This window comes from Phaseolus vulgaris, chromosome 3 (assembly GCF_051622355.1).
Source record: "Phaseolus vulgaris cultivar YP4 chromosome 3, ASM5162235v1, whole genome shotgun sequence".
NCBI lineage: Eukaryota > Viridiplantae > Streptophyta > Magnoliopsida > Fabales > Fabaceae > Phaseolus > Phaseolus vulgaris.
The window spans coordinates 38398482-38418338 of NC_143500.1; the positions used below are offsets into that span (position 1 = coordinate 38398482).

The window sequence follows — 19857 nt, forward strand, 5'->3', positions numbered from 1 at the left end:
TTTTGTGTTTTCAATCGGTTGATTTTTTGAAATCCTTAACAAAATTCCGTTAAAGTGGTTTAATCTGTTTTAATTGTTTTAAAACTGATTTGGCTTTTGCATTAAATGTTTTTAACAACTAATTGAAGTTTAAATAATATGTTTTACGCTTTTGGTTGTTAGTGATTCAGATTATCTCTTTTCAATCATTTTGTCAAGATTGCTTCAAGCTTTGGATTCTTTCTAAAAGTGGAATATGATTGCTTTGTACTTTTCATTCTCAATATGTGATTGAACCAGGTGTTATCATTCCTTTTCTCTCTTGACTATTGTATTTTTGTAAGAACTGTTGTTGTGCAGATCTTGAGGCTGTTCTGTGATCTGTGGTGTTGTTTGGCAAAGGTGGTGTGTGTTCTTGAAGGGTTCAAGATCACCACTTTGGTATGTGTTGTGTAATCAACGTGTTTGATTGCTTAGTGGAATTCTCAAAGGTTTCTGAGGACTAGATGTAGCTTTTGGTAAAGAGTGAACCAGTATAAAACTTTTTGTGTTGATTTTTCTATCCCTTATCTCATTTAAATATGTTCTGCTTTGGTTTTTAATACTAGATGTAGCTCTTGGTAAAGAGTGAACCAGTATAAAACTTTTTGTGTTGATTTTTCTATCCCTTATCTCATTTAAATCTGTTCTGCTTTGGTTTTTAATAACTGCTGATAAAAAAAATTGATTGTTTAACAATCGGTTGATTTTATGGAATCATATTAAAAACAAATTTATTTTTGGCTGAACTGATTTCTCCTTCATTGATTTCTCATTGGCTTTCAATCTACCTTCAAAACTTTCGAAAATCTTTCATAAACAATTCACCATCCTCTTGTTTAAGGCCTACAATTCTTATAATTGGCATCAAGAGCTAGGTTTTTGAAAGTCATTCAAGTTTTTTATCCTAAAATCTTTTTCATGGCTGAAAAATATCTTTTTGGGGAAGGTGCATCTATTAACAGACCAGATGTGGTTTGAATTACCAGTTTTGGAAGGTAAGAATGAAGATTTTTGTGGAATCAATAGATAGAGGAATTTAGGATGCAATTGAAAATGGTCATTATATTCCAAAAGTTGAAAAAGATAATGTTTCTGTTGAAAAACCTTGGTCTCAATGGACTGAGTCTGAAAGAAAAAAGGTTATGTTTGATTGCATTGCTAAGAATATCATAACATCTGCTCTAAATTCTGATGAGTTTTTCAGGGTATCACAATGTACTTTAGCTAAAGAAATGTGGGATATTCTTGAAGTTACTCATGAAGGAACCAATGATGTAAAGAAAGCATGCTCTTATTCAGGAGTATGAGATGTTCAAAATGCAAAAAGGGGAGACCATTGTTGATGTTCAAAAGAGGTTCACTCATATTGTCAACCATCTCATCAGCTTAGGAAAAGCCTTTGAAAGGGAGGAACTCAATATCAAAATCCTCAAGTGTTTAGATAGATCTTGGCAGCACAAAGTCACAACCATCTCTAAATCTAAAGATTTAACATTCTTGACAATAGCTTCATTATTTGGAAAGCTCAGAGAACATGAATTTGAGATGAACATGCTGAGTGATCAAGAGCATGAAGAGAAGCATGTGAGAAACATTTCTTTGAAGATTGTAGGTCACAAAAATTGTCAAGAATCAAGTTAGGACAGTGATAAAGATACTCTTAGTTTGCTAACCAGGAAATTCAGCAAATTCTTGAAGAAAAACAACAACAAAAATCAATCCTCCAACAGGTATAACAACAAGAAACTCAATGATTTTAATACTAACAAATATACCTGCTTTGGATGTGGTGAACAAGGCCATATAAAAGTTGATTGCCCCAACAAAGAAAGCAAAGAGAAAGGATCAAGCAAGAAATTTAAGAAGAAGGGCAAATCTAAAAGAGCCTACATTGTTTGGCAAGACAGTGATGTTTCTTCCTCAAGCTCATCATCAAGTGGAAATGAAGAGTCAAATTTGTGCCTAATGGCAAAGGGAGAATCTGTCACAAGCAGTGTAAGTTCCAGCACCTCAATCAATTTTGAAAATTACATCTAGCTTCTTGAAACATTCACATGGCCCTTTGATGAGCATATATTTATTTACACTCACTAGCCTTATTCATAGATTATTGGACTATAATAATAAATAAATCCATTGTTTTAATTAATATTCTTATAATTGGGTTTATTTGGGCCTTAACTATTATTATTGTTAATTTTGTGTTTTTAGAGTAAATTATCCGAAGGAAGCATCTACCTTTGTGAATGGGCCAAATATGCAAAAGTCCAAGTTGTTTCTTGAACCAAAACAGAAAACAAATTCTGAGGAGAAGAAAGAGAAAATAAAATCTACAATATCTCAGAAACAGAATTGGAAGCAAATCTTCTGCAAAATACAAGAATTCTGGAAAGATGGAAACTTGGAAGCGGTTAACAAAATATAAACTACAATATTCTCTCAAGATCCTTGGATCAGAAAAGCCTATAAAAGGACACAAGCATAAAGGAGAAAGGAAGGAGCTTCATAGGGTTTCCTTAGTTTATTTTCTTCTTTGTAATTCTTTTGTTTTGCCTCCACATGGAAGGCTAAACCTTTTTGGTTGATTCTTTTGTAATTTCCCATTGAGTTCTGAGGTTTTATTCAATAAAAGTTTCATTTTTCAATTCTTTGTAGCAGTTGTTTTTATTGTCTAATCTTATGGAAAACTAGTTTTTGTGAGAGGTTGTACTTGAACGCATGATTGAGAGTCTTCCTTATCTTAAACTTTGGTTTCTTAGTTAGTTCGCATTGTTCTAATTAATTTCTTGGGCGCATGATTCAAGAGAGAGGAGGTAAGCATTCCCATGGAGTATACGCATGGAACAAAGTGGGTATTGATTAAACTAGTAGACGCATGTTTTATTGGTGAGTTTCAGTTGAATCAGATCGGCGCATGTTCAATCTGATTTAGCTCTGTTGGAGGATTGAGAAAGGATCAATCTTTAGAGAACCTGTGAAGAATTCAATGGTGGAAGAACTTGGGATCAACCGCTTTTTATTTTCTATTTCAATCTCTTTTATATTTTATGCACAACTATCTTAACCCCCCTTTTATTATTATTGTTATTGCTAACTTTTATTGCTTGCAGATAAATTCTAAACCCTGATCAACTGATTTTACTATTGGATTCGTTGGGAGACGACTTGGGGTCATCTAACCACAATTATACTATCATCTCTCTAGTGTTAGACAAGTCTACGCTAGAATCATATTAATTTGACAGCAAAACGACAGTTATCACCCTTTTAAACAACCGATTGAAAGACTTGGATAATTGGCTGGAAAATAGAGTCAAAGCATTGGAAGAAGAGATGGATAATTCGAAAAATGATTTTGAAAATCTGGAACTGATTAACAAAAACTCTTCTTGCAAATGTGACTCAAGTTTTTTGTGAAAATTGTGCATCTCTTGAAAAGAATGTTCACTATCTTGTAAAAAATGTGGATAAGCTTTCAAAAGGTAAATCAAACTTTGAGACTGTTCTTACATCTCAAAATTGTGTTTTTGGAAAAGTTGGATTGGGTTTTAATCCACATAGCAAAAAAAAATGCGAGTGTGTGTATGTTCTTGCAGGAATGAAACATTCTTTACTTTGTTGTCTTGTCTTTGGTCTTTGGTCTTTCACCTTGTCGTTCTTTCGATTCTCTTAGTAGAAGTATATGTGATGACACTCTGATGCTCAAGTCAATTTTAAGGTTTAGAGTACTAATGTTCAGAATAAAAGTTTCATTATCTTTCTTTTAAAAGAGAATTGTCTATTTATAGCTACAATTTTAAATCTCAAAATGTACGGGTTGACTAATATAACTCAATAAAACACAATTATCTGTTGATCGTAATTTTAATATGATTGTTGATCGTAATTTTAATATGATTATCACGTAATAATTGATTAATGGTGTTGTTAACTAATTTCTGAATGAAACACAATATGGTCGAGACACCGACTCCGACTAATGGAGTACTTAGGTGCATGACCTCTCCATATTACATTTTATCGAGTGAGATCATAATTCAGATTCAATTTCTTTTAATCTCTATCTTTTCTTATTTAATTCATATGATTATACATTTCATTTTATTTTACACTTTCGAAATTTTATTCCTCAATCTAAACAAAGACTAACTCTCTTTTTTGCCTCATTTCTCTAATTTTGTAGTTATATTTCATATTTTTTTAGACGTGCAGGTTAGGATAAAGTGAACTGTGAGATTGAAAATATTAATCCATTAACAAAATTAGTAACAAGCTCATGGACCAAGGATCCAGTATCACCCCAATAAAAAAGAAATATTTTAAAAACAATAATTGGAATAATCAAATTTTTGTATGTATTAAATTTGATATCAAATATTTTGTATTTTATGTTCAAATGTCACTGGAGTGTTGTTTTCAGGGAGAGTTAGCATGATACGAAACATGACAAAATTGCTGTTACGGAAATTAAAGAATTTTCGTTGAATATTTTATTATTAAAGAATATATCTCGTTGAATATAAAAGTTAATATCCATGAGAGTAACACTGTGCTGTTAACTATTTTATTTCATTGTACTTTTGATATTGAAAATATACTATCGTAAAATATGTAAATTAGTTTGGTAGAGTTCCTCTATTAATTAAATATAAGTGTTTGCAAAATAAAAATAAAAACAATGTACGAAAAGCAACACGCGGTATAGCTGGCCTATTTTGCCAACATAAAATATTAACAGTCTCATATGGATCACATTGTATTGCTATTAATGCAAAAATCTTAAAAAAAGCTCTAATACTAAATATGATATTTTATATTTCAGAAACGAGAACAAACATCAGATACTATAAGACAAAATCAAAAACATGTTAAAATTTACTGAAACTGAAATTTGAATTTTTTAACTAAAAAACATGGTACAATAAAAGGAGTATGGAAAAATGATCTAATGTGAATAACTTGATCTATACATAACTGTGTAGCATAAATATTGATATAGACACTGATACGACACGGATAACATAGAGATACGCATAATATTTAAAATGTAGGACACGAACACGGAAATATGTATATTCTCTAAAATGTAGGACACAAAACATAAGAAAATGAATTTATATATTATATAATTAATAATTATATAAATTGACAATAAAAATTTATATGGATAAGTATGTGTTAGTTTTTTTTTAGCACAAAGAGGTTTCTCATGACTCGTTGAAAATGATTTGTTCCTTATTTTTATAATTATAATAAAATTTTATACTATAAATTTGAGTTTTTAAACTTTTTTCTCTTTTAATTGTGTTACAAATGTGCTAGAATTGTCATAAATATAACATATTTTTTGAATTGGACACTTTACTGATATATGTCTTACAAGTGTTGTACGAGTGTCGTGTCTGATACATGTGTCCGACACATACGCACCATTTGAGAGACGTATGTCTGAGCCTCACATATACATAACAATCAAGTCATTAATAAGAAAGAAGCATAAAATATAAATGGTTAATAGAAAAAAAAATGCTAAAACAAAGAATAACCTTAAACTATTGTTGTAAAACAATGCTGAAAAGGTTCCAAAGAAAAACATCAAAACCACAACTATGATGGAGAGACGTATTCTGGACTTCTACTATGATAAACGATCATCATCTACGTAATCAGTGACTGTCTAATTTTATTTAAAGCATTAGATGATCACTATAAAACATTAGACATTCAGTATAATGCTAGATGATCATAGTCTAGTCCATAACATTCGATCGTCTGCAGCATCATAAAAGCGATTTTAACAATGAAATCTTATTAATCAGAAGTTTTGATTTTTAAGGAAGTCATGGGAACTCTTCAACTATGGTGACCATAAACAAATAATGCTGAAATCCAACCACGTATCAATATAACTGCAGCCCACAAACACAAAAAAATCAACATTGTCAGCACAGTCCCCACATGGAGTGCCTATTAACCTAGCTTATCGTTTTTAACAGCACATAATCCACTACTTCAACTCATTCTAACAACCAATGCTGCATAACAGAATTTTGCCATATCATATGATATGAATATGATATCTTCATTAATAAAAGAAAATCAAATGTTAGGCTTATCCTGCTGACATGTACTTCACTATTGCTAAACACCCCTAACGTTGCTCATGTGTCATTTCTTTATATGTCAATTTCAAAGTCAAACATCGTAGGCACCAAACGATTGGTTTGCTACTTCAACGGCAATTAGGCACATGGTTTCACAATTTTTCTATCACTAATGCTTCCTTTAAATTAAGTTCTCCCCTTCAATTCAGACACGTTGCCCCAGTTCCTGTACATCCTTCCTTTGTCTTCAACAGTTTTCTTCATTGTTTTTCCTTTTTAAGATAGAGACAAGATATTTTGATTCATGATGGGCTTGTTTAGTTTAGCAGTGTTCCTATTTTTCTTTCTGGATACTGTTCATTCTACAGTTCTTTGGAAAGAAAATGCTGGCATCGTGAATGGAAAAAAATCACTTGTTTCATTCATGTCAGGCATTGTTTCAGACCCTCAAAACGCTCTTGATAGTTGGAAGTCACCCGGTGTTCATGTTTGTGATTGGTCAGGTGTGAGATGCAACAATGCAAGCGACATGATCGTAGAGGTTGATCTCAGTGGAAGGTCTCTAGGAGGCACCATTTCCCCTGCTCTTGCTAACCTCTCTTCCTTGCAAATTCTTGATCTTTCTGGGAACTTTTTGGTGGGGCAAATTCCAAAAGAAATAGGCCATTTGGTTCAGCTTAGACAACTCAGTTTGTCTGGGAATTTTCTGGAGGGTCACATTCCATCCGAGTTTGGTTCACTTCACAACTTGGACTACCTTGACTTGGGAAGCAATCATCTTGAGGGAGAGATCCCCCCATCACTCTTCTGCAATGGGACTTCACTGGGTTATGTAGACCTCTCTAACAATTCCTTAGGGGGCCAAATCCCCTTGAATAAAGTGTGTATCCTTAAAGAACTCCAGTTCTTATTACTTTGGTCTAACAAGCTTTCAGGAAAAGTTCCTTTAGCACTTTCAAATTCTACCAAACTAAAATGGCTTGATTTGGGGTTGAATATGTTGAGTGGAGAGCTTCCTTCTAAGATTGTAAGTAACTGGCCACAACTACAATTCCTCTACTTGTCATACAACAATTTTACTAGCCATGATGGTAATACCAACCTTGAGCCTTTCTTTGCTTCCTTGGTGAATTTATCACACTTTCAAGAACTTGAATTGGCGGGAAACAATCTTGGTGGCAAGCTGCCTCATAGTATTGGTGAGCTTCCTACCAGCCTGCAACAACTCCACCTAGAAAAAAATTTCATATATGGCTCCATACCTGCTAGTATTGCCAACCTTGTCAACCTGAGTTTCTTGAAGTTGTCTAGTAACCTAATAAATGGATCGATCCCTCCCAGCCTCAGCCATATGAATAGGCTAGAAAGAATTTATTTGTCAAATAATTCAATATCTGGTGAGATTCCTTCAACCCTTGGAGGCATTCAGCATCTGGGACTTCTTGACTTGTCAAGAAACATGCTTTCTGGCCCAATACCAGATAGTTTCGCAAATCTCACTCAGTTAAGAAGGCTTTTACTTTATGACAACCAGCTTTCTGGAACAATCCCACCAAGTCTGGGAAAATGTGTCAATTTGGAGATTTTAGACTTATCTCACAACAACATAACTGGGTTGATTCCGGCAGAAGTTGCAGCCTTGGGTAGCTTGAAACTATACCTGAATTTATCAAACAATAACTTACATGGGTCTTTACCATTAGAACTCAGTAAAATGGACATGGTTCTAGCTATTGATTTATCATTGAATAACCTCTCTGGCAGCATCCCACCACAACTGGAAAGTTGCATAGCACTTGAGTACCTCAACCTCTCTGGTAACTCCTTTGAGGGCCCTCTCCCTTATTCATTAGGCCAATTGCTCTATATTAGATCACTTGACGTGTCTTTAAATCAGTTGACTGGGGCAATACCACAGTCCATGCAGCTGTCTCCCTCGCTGAAGGAACTTAATTTCTCTTTCAACAAATTCTCAGGGAAAGTGTCAAACAAGGGAGCATTTTCAAACCTTACCATAGACTCTTTCCTGGGAAATCGTGGTCTCTGTGGCCCGTTTAAAGGCATGCAACAATGTCACAAGAAATGTAGTTATCATTTGGTGTTCTTGTTAATTCCCGTGTCACTATTTGGCACCCCTCTCCTATGCATACTTTTTAGGTACCCAATGGTAAGGAAATCAATAGTGAAAAAAGGAATTGCAATTGTTAGCAGAGGTGATTTGGAGAATGCAGAAGAGGCAGCAAATGAGGTAAAGTACCCAAGAATTACATATGAACAACTAAAAGAAGCCACCGGAGGCTTCGGTGCTTCAAGCTTAATTGGTTCGGGCCGGTTTGGACAGGTCTACGAAGGAATGCTCCAAGATAGTACAAGAGTAGCTGTGAAGGTGTTGGACACAACACATGGTGAGATTTCAAGGAGCTTTAGAAGGGAATGTCAAATACTGAAAAAGATAAGGCACAGAAATTTAATAAGGATCATAACAATTTGTTGTAGGCCAGAATTTAATGCTCTTGTTTTTCCCTTGATGCCAAATAATAGCCTTGAGAGGCACCTATATCCAAGCCAAAGATTGAATGTGGTTCAATTACTAAGAATCTGCAGTGATGTAGCTGAGGGCATGGCCTATCTTCACCATTACTCTCCAGTGAAAGTAGTGCATTGTGATCTTAAACCAAGCAATATACTCCTTGATGAAGATATGACAGCTTTGATTACTGATTTTGGAATTTCAAGGCTTCTACAAAGTGATGAGAATACATCCACCAGTATCTCATCTTTCAGTTCAACAAATGCTTTGTTATGTGGCACCGTTGGTTATATTGCTCCCGGTACGTACTTCCTCAAATTAGATCCAACATTTTTCTATATCCTCTTAAAAAAGAAGTATGATAAAATTTTCTTACATCTATTTAATCTCAGAAAATGTTATATCGTTTGAATTTTCTTCCATTTTTAAATATTGTATAGAAACATGCATGTATTACTTAAACCTGTGTTGATTTGTGATTAGATGAGTATGTGTCTATGTGAACTTTATAACCATGCATGCTATTTATCAAACAGTGTTATGATGCAGAACTGATTATTCTTTATTCCATTACACAGAATACGGAATGGGAAAAGATGTTTCAACTGAGGGAGATGTTTACAGTTTTGGAGTAGTTGTGTTGGAGATGGTCTCAGGTAGACGCCCCACAGATGTACTCAGCCATGAAGGCTCAAGCTTGTGTGAGTGGCTCAAAAAACTGTACACACAACCACACCACCTTCAAAACTTTGTTCAACAAGCACTTCAAAGGTGCTATCCTTTTGGTCTGCCAAACCCTCACAACAAAGTTTGGAGAGATGTTATTCTGGAACTCATTGAGCTGGGGTTAATCTGCACTCAGCACAACCCTTCAACAAGACCAACCATGCACGATGTAGCACAAGAGATGGAGAGGTTAAAGGACTACCTTACTAAGTCAACCTCTCATCCAAGTCAATCTCAACGTGTTAATTCTTTAACTTATTAAATAAATAAAAAATTAAGTAGTTGAAACATAAAATGATGTTCTTTAATGTGTGTTTTTATTTTCCCTGATACATTTTTTTTATTTGGTAGACTAATTCCATTCATACTATTGTGATTACCATTGATTCAGTGAATTTTTGTATATTGCGAAAATTGAACATTAAGTTATGAATTCTTCCTACAATTTGTGAAGGCAAGTTTCTTCTATTCAGACATGTTTGTGATGTACGTTGACTGAAACACTCAGTTCAATACTTCTTTTCTTTTATTTAGATGATCAAGTTGATATTAATTATATATCCATTTGTCTTTGTGGCTACCTTTTATGTAATTATCTAGTTATGAAGTGCATATTGATAAGAAAAAGAAAAGAAAAATAACTACACATGAATCCTATTCAGATTGCACACATAATTTAATACTAGAAAATCACTTTTACATGATTGTTTATGTCGGTAGGTCAAGTTGTCGTATATAGAGATTACATAATGAATGTCGTCATTTTGTCGTTGTTTTCAAGTTTACATGGAGCAAAGAATGTCATTGAAAAATATTTTTAAACAAATATGCAAATTGGTTATTTTATCATATAATCATGCTATTCATTCACATGATATCACGATTAGGGTTCATCTAAAATTATCCATTCAATATCAACTAATATTTCTTCAATGTCGGTAAAGGGTCTAATGGCTATGACATCAGACTCAAAGAGCAATGAAAAAGAGTAATTACTTACAAAATTTCATCCCATTGTTAACCTTGGCTTCAAATCAATTAGGGTTATGATTATATAAGTTGAAACACTTCCATGTGTATACCATAATTTGATTCCTCAAATTCTCCAAATGTAAATTGTAGGATGTTTACAAAAAGTTTATATTGTTTGGCCACTCACTCTTCCACTTTTAGAGTCAGAATGTGGGGTCTTCCAAAAGTAGTGTTATTTGTCAACCCTTCAATTCCATCATACCCGTATCAATTTAGCTTCTACAATTATTATAATAAATTAGATTGATCATTAAAATTTATAAATAAAAAATTATTTTCAAATTTATGAGAAAATCAATCAATTTATTCTTTGAAATTATAATATTAACAAAATTATTTCTTAAAATTATAAAAATGTCAAAATAATCCTTAAGACAACAAATTATAAACTTTTTACAATAATAATTAAGGGATCTTATCCATCTATATAAAGAATAGTAATAAAAGAAACTATAGTAACTTAATTCTAATATTTATATACATTTGTTCACTTATAAAATCTTTTTAACTAAGTGGTTTTTTATACTTCAATCTTATTATATATGATATCTTATTATATATGATATGTGAAACTCATAATATTTCTACAATATTATAGTCAAGATAATGACCTAATATCCTTCAAGTTGAAACATGAAGATTTCATAAAGCTAAACACTTATCACTAGGTCAAAAGTTATAATAAATATCTAGAATATAATTTTTTTCTACTTAACATAAACGTCATGATTCAATTGTGACTCAATTCATCTGGTCTACGTCACATGACAATTGATACACCCTACAATAATCTCCACTCAACAATTGAAAGTAGTTAGAGTAGGATTGTAATGACACTTTTGAACATCACAATCATACAGAAAATTTCAAAGACAAAATACTTAATTAGAAAAAAAGAGGACTAACAGAAAAGGTATAATTCCATGTACACTTCTTCATCAAGTTCACATTGTAAAAAGACATTGTGAACATTCATTTGTGAAGTTCCCAAGCTTGGCAGTAGCAACAACAAGAAACGTTTAATAGTTATAATTTTCACAATAGTAGAAAATATATCTTCATAATCAGTCTTTCAACTTGGTTGGTTCATAAAATAACCAACTTAATTTTATAAGTGTTATCTGAGTTATATTTGATCCTATATATCCATTTGCACCTTAAATTAGTAAAATGAAAATTACATTAAGGATGAGGAGAACTATTGTATTTAAAAAAGTGTATAGTTAAAAAAGCATGATGATATGTAAGTTTCCCTAAAGTAGAAACTCTTATTTTGTTTCACACCACTAAAACACTTATGTTGTGTTTGTATTAAAGGATGTTTTGTTCTCGACGACCGTTTTGTGAGATTATTCGTGTTTGAATCTACATGTTTACGCTTATGTGAGGGCGAGGAAAAGTGTGGAAGGGTATGAAACTCGTCCTCGCATATATGCATAGAAATAAGATGAAAGCCATGTAAGCAGTGTCATTCTCCAGTTTTGTCTCAAAAATAATTTGTGCATGGTAGCGTTTTGGTGTTTCTGATTAACGCACATAATCGATTTTGTTCAAAAACACAGGCAAGGATAATTGATTAAGTTGAGAACATAATCAATTATAAGTGTATTTTTTTAGGATAATCGATTATGTAGTCAATGTTGTTTGTGCCCTAATCGATTATGGTAGAAAATATATATAGGTGATCGATTACCATCTAAATAACTTTTCATCCTTAATCGATTATGCTTGGAACACGTTTGGATAATCAATTACCATATGAATAAGCCTTCGTCCTTAATCGGTTATACTTGGAAAATGTTTGTATAATCGATTATCCAAGTACACAAAATCGATTATGAATTTTTATTTAAATAAGACATTAAATAATTTAAGATTTGTATTTATTTTTTGTTTTAAATCTTTTAGAAATTTTATATACTTCAGATTTTTATTTAAATAGGATTAAATAATTTAGAATTTTGAATATTTTAAGAATTTTATATATTTCAGATTTTTATTTAAATATTACATTAAATAATTTAGAATTTTGAATATTTTAGAAATTTTATATATTTCATATTTTTATTTTAACAATATATTAAATAATTTAGGATTTAAATTTATTTAAGATTTTGAATATTTTAAAAATTCTATATATTTCAAATTTTTATTTTAATAGGACATTAAATATTTAGAATTTGAATTTAGGATTTTGAATATTACTTTAACTAACAAAAACATTTAATTATATTATTAATAGAATTAAATAATATTAATTAATAAAATTAATAATAAAAAAATTAATAAAACACAAAAATATTAAAATATTTTACTTAATTTTTTTATTTTCATTTTACATTATTTTATTATTTTATTTATAATTTTAGTTTTATAATATTTTAATTAACTAAAATGTACACAAAAATAGCTCATATTTTATTTTTCAATTTTTTTATACATAAGGGTAAATTTATAATCTTACATTTTACACTATTAAAAATAATTCAAAATATTCTTACAACAATCAAATCACTCACATACTTATGAAGACAAAAAAAACATTTCTCACACATTCACTCTTATCTATCTCAATCCAAACACAGAAATTTTCTTCTCAAATTCTTACATTTCTGTTTTCTCAAATCCTCACACTTCTTCCACTTCACACCCTAAACCACAAGATTAATTTTAACTAAATCTAATACTTTCAACCCACTAACTTAAAATTCACTACTAATTGTATCATGCTAATATAAATTAGTCACCCGTTAATCACAAGTAAATCTTAAAAAAATAATCCACTTCTATGTTTAAAAATATTTAATACTTTTCTATAACTGAATCATTTTTTCCAACCAAGAAACTCAATGAAGTTTTTCAAATGGATTCCACAATATTTCATACAAAAAGGTTTTGTTTTTCTATGAATCAAAATTGAAATCTATAGGTTACTTGTGACTGGAGTTATGTATTTGAGCAAAAGTCTATGCACAACCGGCATATACCTAACTCAAATTATTTAATTTACTCATTGCTAAAAAAAAATATCTAACTCAAAACCCACATAATAATTTTTATTAAATGCAAATGATAGAAAACATTCCTAGTAACACTAAGGCCATTTTTACATCTCAATATTAAGAAATAAACTTTTAAATTTAATTTAAATTTATAAAACTAATTTATAAAATAAGATTTACATTAATTATATATTATGAAATACTTTAATTTAATTATAAGATTTTTAATATTGTAACAAGTTAATACTCTAATAACAACTTTTTAAAATTTGTATTTACCATAAATGAGAAGAAACACCCATATATATATATATATATATATATATATATATATATATATATATATATATATATATATATATATATTACTAACATTTCTCAAGAATTAATCTCTTATAGAGCTCCAAAGTTAGATTGGTTATTATATGTCCAAGATAAACCGTAGCAGGCAGTAGCACAGATCCGTATTACATACGTAGTGAGAGATACATCAGATGTTTCTGCATAATTCTATTTGGTAAAATACCACTATTAATCCTCCTACTAAGTCCTATTACTTATCTTATTATTAAAAAACCAGTCATATCAGCTTTAGAGAAAGACCAGTATTTACACTTCATTGTATATTCTCTACCAACTTTGCATTTAATGTATACAATTGCTTCATAATCCATGTGTATCACGCATGCATCTTCTATGCCCCTTTCATAGGTTAGAAACACCTCTCATTGGTGACCTCCAAAAAGGACAATTTCCAATACCATTTCCCTTTATTCAATTCATCATTAAGCTTTATTCTCACACTTCATTTCCTGCAATTTTAAATCTTTCCATTCACCTTAATGGCAGGTTGATTCACTGTGGGCAGAGGTATGTGGATGCAATAACATTTTTTTTTTCCTTATTGTGTGGTTTAAATTAACAGTAGTTTATAAAATAGTGCAGAGTCCTTTCATTGTGAAGTTGGATTAAAGAAATAAACAGGAGTAGGTTCATGCACCATTACATATAGGCCCTCAGTGTTCCTGTTCTTTATGCCACTGCAAAATCTTATCAATATAGATTAGACTAAGTTAGGCATCTATGCACATAATTAAATTATGTAAAACTATTATCTAACAACAACACAGAACTAGTGGTCAACTTAAATATTAAATTTGTTGAAATTATGATTAAACATTGTTGGAGATCCACATGTATTAGTATTATAGATAATGAAATTTTATAGTATATAGAAGGGGGGCAGCAATACGGTGATTACGGGTCTTTTATCTTATAGTTTTAATTTGTATAAATGACATGTTTCTCTTCTTAAGCAAGTTGAGCAGTGGTGTCAAAATTTTATCTGGATTAGTGATATTCTGAAAAAAAAAAAAAAGGTATAACTAATGTTAATTGGACTACAATTTGTTCTCCCCTTGAGAATGGAGGTTTGAAGATTATTAATCTTCACTATGAAAATAATGTATATCTTCTTAATCTCTTTTGGAACTTTTCTTATAGTAACAAGCCTTGGTTGTTGCTCTTGAAAGCCATGGTTCTTAAATCAAAATATGAGTTTTGAATGGTTTATAGATCCTCATCTCTTTGGTCTGGAACTAAGCAGTTTTATTCTACTATACTTGATTATACTTCTTGAACTTTTGGTACAGGTTTTTTTATTAATTTTTATGATGATAAATGGTGTGGTACTACTTCTTTAGTGGTAGGATTATCTGATGGTGCTAGCATTCCATATACAGTCTCTCAGTTTTAGACAGGTAGTGATTGGAATATTCCATTGTATTTACCTTTGGAAAGTTTTTCATGGGCGGCTTCCTACAGATCACCATATTCAAAATAAAGGTCTGCATATTTGCTCTATGTGTACGCTTTGTGAAAAGCATGAGGAATTTATTCAGCATTTATTTTTTTGAATGTTCTAATGTTTTGCGTATTTGGAGTTGGGTTCGACTGATTTTTCCTACTTCTCATTTCTCTAATAAGGATGATCTTCTCTTCTCTCTTTTATTAAGAGTGATGGTAGTCCTTTGGTTAAATTGATTAAGCTTGTTGTGATAACTTTTTCTATTTGGATAATATGGCATATGAGAAATTATGCTCGTTTTCAGGATAAGATTGAGGTTTCTAGGGTTATTTCAGTTATTAAAGATTTAACTTGTCTAATGGAAATTCATCTAAAGCTTCACTGAAGAATGATATGTTGGATTTCAACGTAATAAAAAAAAATTATATTAATACTCGTACTGGTAAAGTTCTTCGTCATCTTCTTGTTAGATGGGAGTTTCCTTCACCAAACTTGGTTCAAATTAACACTGATTGGGCTGCTAGGGGATATCCTGGTCTTGCTACTTGTGAAGGTATTTTCCGTGGGAGTATGGGGGAGTTTATTGGAGCTTTCTCTGCGTTTCTTGAAGTTCAGACTGCTCTGGTTGCTGAGTTTTATGGGTTATACATGCAATGGAGGAAGCTCAAAAGATGGGGCTTACTAATGTTTGGCTGGAATGTGATTCTGCTTTGGTTTGTGCTACGTTTACTGCTAGAACTAATGTTTCTTGGATGCTTCATAATCGATGGAATACTTGTCTTAATTACTATAGGAAAAGTTTAGGGTTACTCATATTTTTCGTGAAGGAAATGTGTGTGCTGATAAGTTGGCTAATTTATAATTTATTCATAGAGAATCTTTTCATTAGTATAATATGTTATCATCTAGTCTGTATTGGATTAGGATTCCTTAATCATATAATGAAACATGAATAATGATTAAATAATACCTGGTAGACCCGTGATCATATGGCTGAGGGACGAAGACATGATCTTGATCGGGTTCCCCTTTAGGGTGTATCGCTTAGAATGGAATTATGTGAGTAGAGAGACAAAGAGATGAGAGGCTCGAAAATCCCTTTAGGGAATTAGTTTCGGCCGTGTGATGTTAGAATATGAGGGTGTCTCTTTAGTTGTCTGATAATCTCTATTTATAATACACCTAAGGGGAAACCCTAATTATTTATGGTAAGAGTAATTACGTCCATCAAGTAATTACCAATAATATAATAGGATAAATATGGTAATTGATCAATTAATAAGATAAATAATCGTGAGGTGCCACATAATATTCTTACATTCTCCCACTTGGCCAAAGGATTATTTATTATGAGCATTAGATAAGTCTGGTCAGATTTTAATACTCATTTTAGTCCTAAACTGTAATTGTAGCAGAGAAATACAGTCTTTGAATCCGTATTCAACTCAAGACCCCCATTAATCATACTACAATACAAATTTAAAACTTAAGTAAATTTTAGGATCAATTGATAAGTAAGCCCTTTAGACTTTGATTTGTACAGTTAGTGTCTATGCATAAACATATTTAAGGACACACAAATCAAGGTAAATGAGGAAATTTTATTAAACATAAGTAAGTACAAATATGCTAAATAAGGTCTTTAGATAATCCCATCTTCGAAACATGTTCTTCAAATACTTTAGGTGGGAGACCTTTAGTCATCGGATCCGCAAGCATATTTTTAGTACTAATATACTCAACACAAAGCTTATTTTCCTCAACTCGCTCACGTACGAACAAGTACTTTGTATCAAGATATAATCCAGCGCCACTCGAACTATTATTGTTCGAAAAACTAACGGCAGCTGAGTTATCACAATAAAGCTTCAATGGCCTGGAAATGGAGTTAATGACTTTGAGTCCAGCGATAAGATTTCGCAACAACATTCCATGACAAGTTGCATTGTACACTGCAACATATACTGCCATCATTGTTGAGGTTGTTGTTAATTGCTGCTTATGACTCTTTCATGAGATAGGTCCGCCTGCTAACATAAAGATATACCCAGAAGTGGATTTCTTGTCATCTTTGCATTTTGCAAAATCAGAGTCAGAATAACCCACAACTTCTAAACTGTCACTTCTCCTATAGGTCAACTTATAGTCTTTTGTGCCTTGTAGATATCGAAGTACTTTCTTAGCTGCTTTCCAGTGATCTAGACCAGGATTAGATTGATACCGACCTAGCATTCCAGCAATGTAAGCGATATCTGGATGAGTACAAACTTGAGCATACATAATGCTTCCAACTACAAATACATAAGGTATCATCGCCATTTGCTCTTTTTCAGCCTCTATTTTTGGACATTGAAAAGAACCGAAAACATCTCCCTTAATTATTGGAGCCACAGAAGGAGAGCAATGCTGCATGTTATAACGAGTGAGGACACGATCAAGGTAGGCCCTTTGGGATAATCCTAAAATCCCATTAGCTCTATCTCGGTATATTTCGATGCCAATAACATAAGCGACCTCTCTGAGATCCTTCATGTCAAAATTATGCGAAAGTATGCGCTTTGACTCATGCAACATGTCTATACTATTACTTGTCAATAGAATGTCATCTACCTAAAGGACAAGTATAGTAAAGTTGCTCCCACTCATCTTGAGGTAGGTGCATTGATCCACTTGATTCTTAAGGAAACCTTGTTTCTTCATGACTTCATCAAACTTTATGTACCACTGTCGTGAGGCTTGCTTTAGCCTGTAAATGGATTTCTTCAGCTTGCAGACTAAGTGTTCTTGACCTTCAGGTTTAAAACCTTCTGTTTGTTGCATGTACACGTATTCATACAAGTCGCCGTTAAGGAAAGCGGTCTTGACGTCCATCTGATGTAGCTCTAGATCAAAGTGAGCTACGAGGGCCATTACGATCCTTAAGGAATCTTTTCGAGAGACATGTCAAAAGGTCTCTTGATAATCAATTCCCTCCTTCTGATTGAACCCTTTTGCAACCAATCTTGTTTTGAAGCGTTCAATGTTTCATTCTGATCTAGCTTGGTTTTGAACACCCATTTAGATCCTACAGGTTTTACTCCGTCGGGTAATTCTACTAGATCCCAAACATTATTTTTCTTCATGGAGTCAAGCTCATCGAGCATGGCATTATTCCATTCAGAAGACTGATCACTAGTAATGGCTTCATTGTAAGAGGTAGGATCAGTATACCTTCCGGCATCCATTTCTGCTTTAGTCAGGTAGGTTACATAATCATCAAAATTAGTAGCATTTTTAGTTCTAGATGACCTCCTGAGTTGATTAGCGGGTTCTGTATTGTACTGATGTTTGTCGTTCAGGGTTCCTTCATTCTCGAATGGATTCAGAGTAGCATCAGGTTCTAAGCATGGAGTAGGTGGTGCAGTGACGCGCGTAGTGGGTACAAGAGGAGTGATCAGAGGCAAATTAGTAGTCGATGTAGATCTCCCCCCCCCCCCCCCCCCCCCTCTTGTACTTCTAGTAAATCCAGGTAAGGATTGTCACTGCTCCCACTGATCTTGAAATCCTCTAGGAAATGAGCATGCTTGGTTTCTACAATGCGGGTGACGTGGGAAGGACAATAAAATCTATAACCCTTTCAGTGATCGGATACCCGATGAAGTGACAAGTTATTGTTTTCATGTCAAGCTTCTTTAAGAAAGGGTTATAAACTTTAGCTTCAGCAAGGCAGCCCCATACTTTCATATATCTAAGACTCGATTTCCTTCCAGTCCAAAGTTCATAAGGAGTTTTAGGGACAGATTTGGAAAGAACTCTATTGAGTATATGAACTGCTGCTTTTAATGCCTCGGTCCAGAGGAATAAGGGCAAATTGGAGTTAGCTAACATACTAGGCACCATGTTCATTAGGGTCTTGTTTCTCCTTTCAGCAACACCGTTTTGTTGAGGAGTATTGGGCATGGTGTATTGGTTCACAATCCCTTGGCTTTTACAAAACTCATAAAATGGACCAGGGGCTTGTCCCAAATCAGTATGTCTATCATAGTATTCACCTCCTCTATCTGATCGCACAACTTTTATTTGAAGATCAAGTTGTTTTTCAACTTCAGTTTTATAATCTTTAAAAGTTGTAAATGATTCAGATTTTTCCTTAATGAAATACAAGTACATGTAACGAGAATAATCATCTATAAAAGTGATAAATGAATTATGTCATGTTATTCCAACAATGTTGTAAGGGCCACTAATGTCAGTATGAATAAGTTCTAATAATTTTGAACTCCTAGTGGCACCTTTCTTAGTCGTGGATGTCATTTTTCCTTTGAGGCATTTGACACATGTTCCAAAATCAGTGAAATCGAGAGATGGTAAGACTTCATCCTTCACAAGTCAAGATAAGCGATCTCGTGAAATGTGGCCTAAACGTTGATGCCACAACATGGATGAAGTTTCTAAGTCTCGTTTTCTCTTGGTCTTTGTTAAGTTCTCATTAATATTATATGATAACAAAGATTTGGAGAAGCTATCATCTAGTTCTAACTTATAGAGACCGTTATCCAGAAAACCAGTACCAAACAATTGAGAATTTAAAGAAATAGTAAGTTTGCCATGACCATGTCTAACTTTGGTCCTGATACAAGATTCCGAGTAATCTCG

General features: G+C 32.6%; 1 protein-coding gene across 1 annotated transcript; it reads left to right on the forward strand.

Moving 5' to 3' along the window:
- The first annotated feature begins 6336 nt into the window (after window positions 1-6336).
- LOC137807419 (Leucine-rich receptor-like protein kinase family protein) lies at window positions 6337-9850 on the forward strand. The gene is made up of 2 exons (XM_068608055.2): window positions 6337-8956; window positions 9234-9850. The coding sequence occupies exons 1-2, from the start codon at window positions 6430-6432 to the stop codon at window positions 9641-9643; spliced, it is 2937 nt and encodes a 978-aa protein (XP_068464156.1). The 5' UTR covers window positions 6337-6429; the 3' UTR covers window positions 9644-9850.
- The last annotated feature ends 10007 nt before the right edge of the window (window positions 9851-19857 follow it).

Coding starts and splice junctions, on each gene's coding strand:
- LOC137807419 (XM_068608055.2), top strand. CDS start 6,430: ATGATGGGCTTGTTTAGTTTAGCAGTGTTCCTATTTTTCTTTCTGGAT. Junction 8,957..9,233: donor CGTTGGTTATATTGCTCCCG/GTACGTACTTCC, acceptor TCCATTACACAG/AATACGGAATGGGAAAAGAT.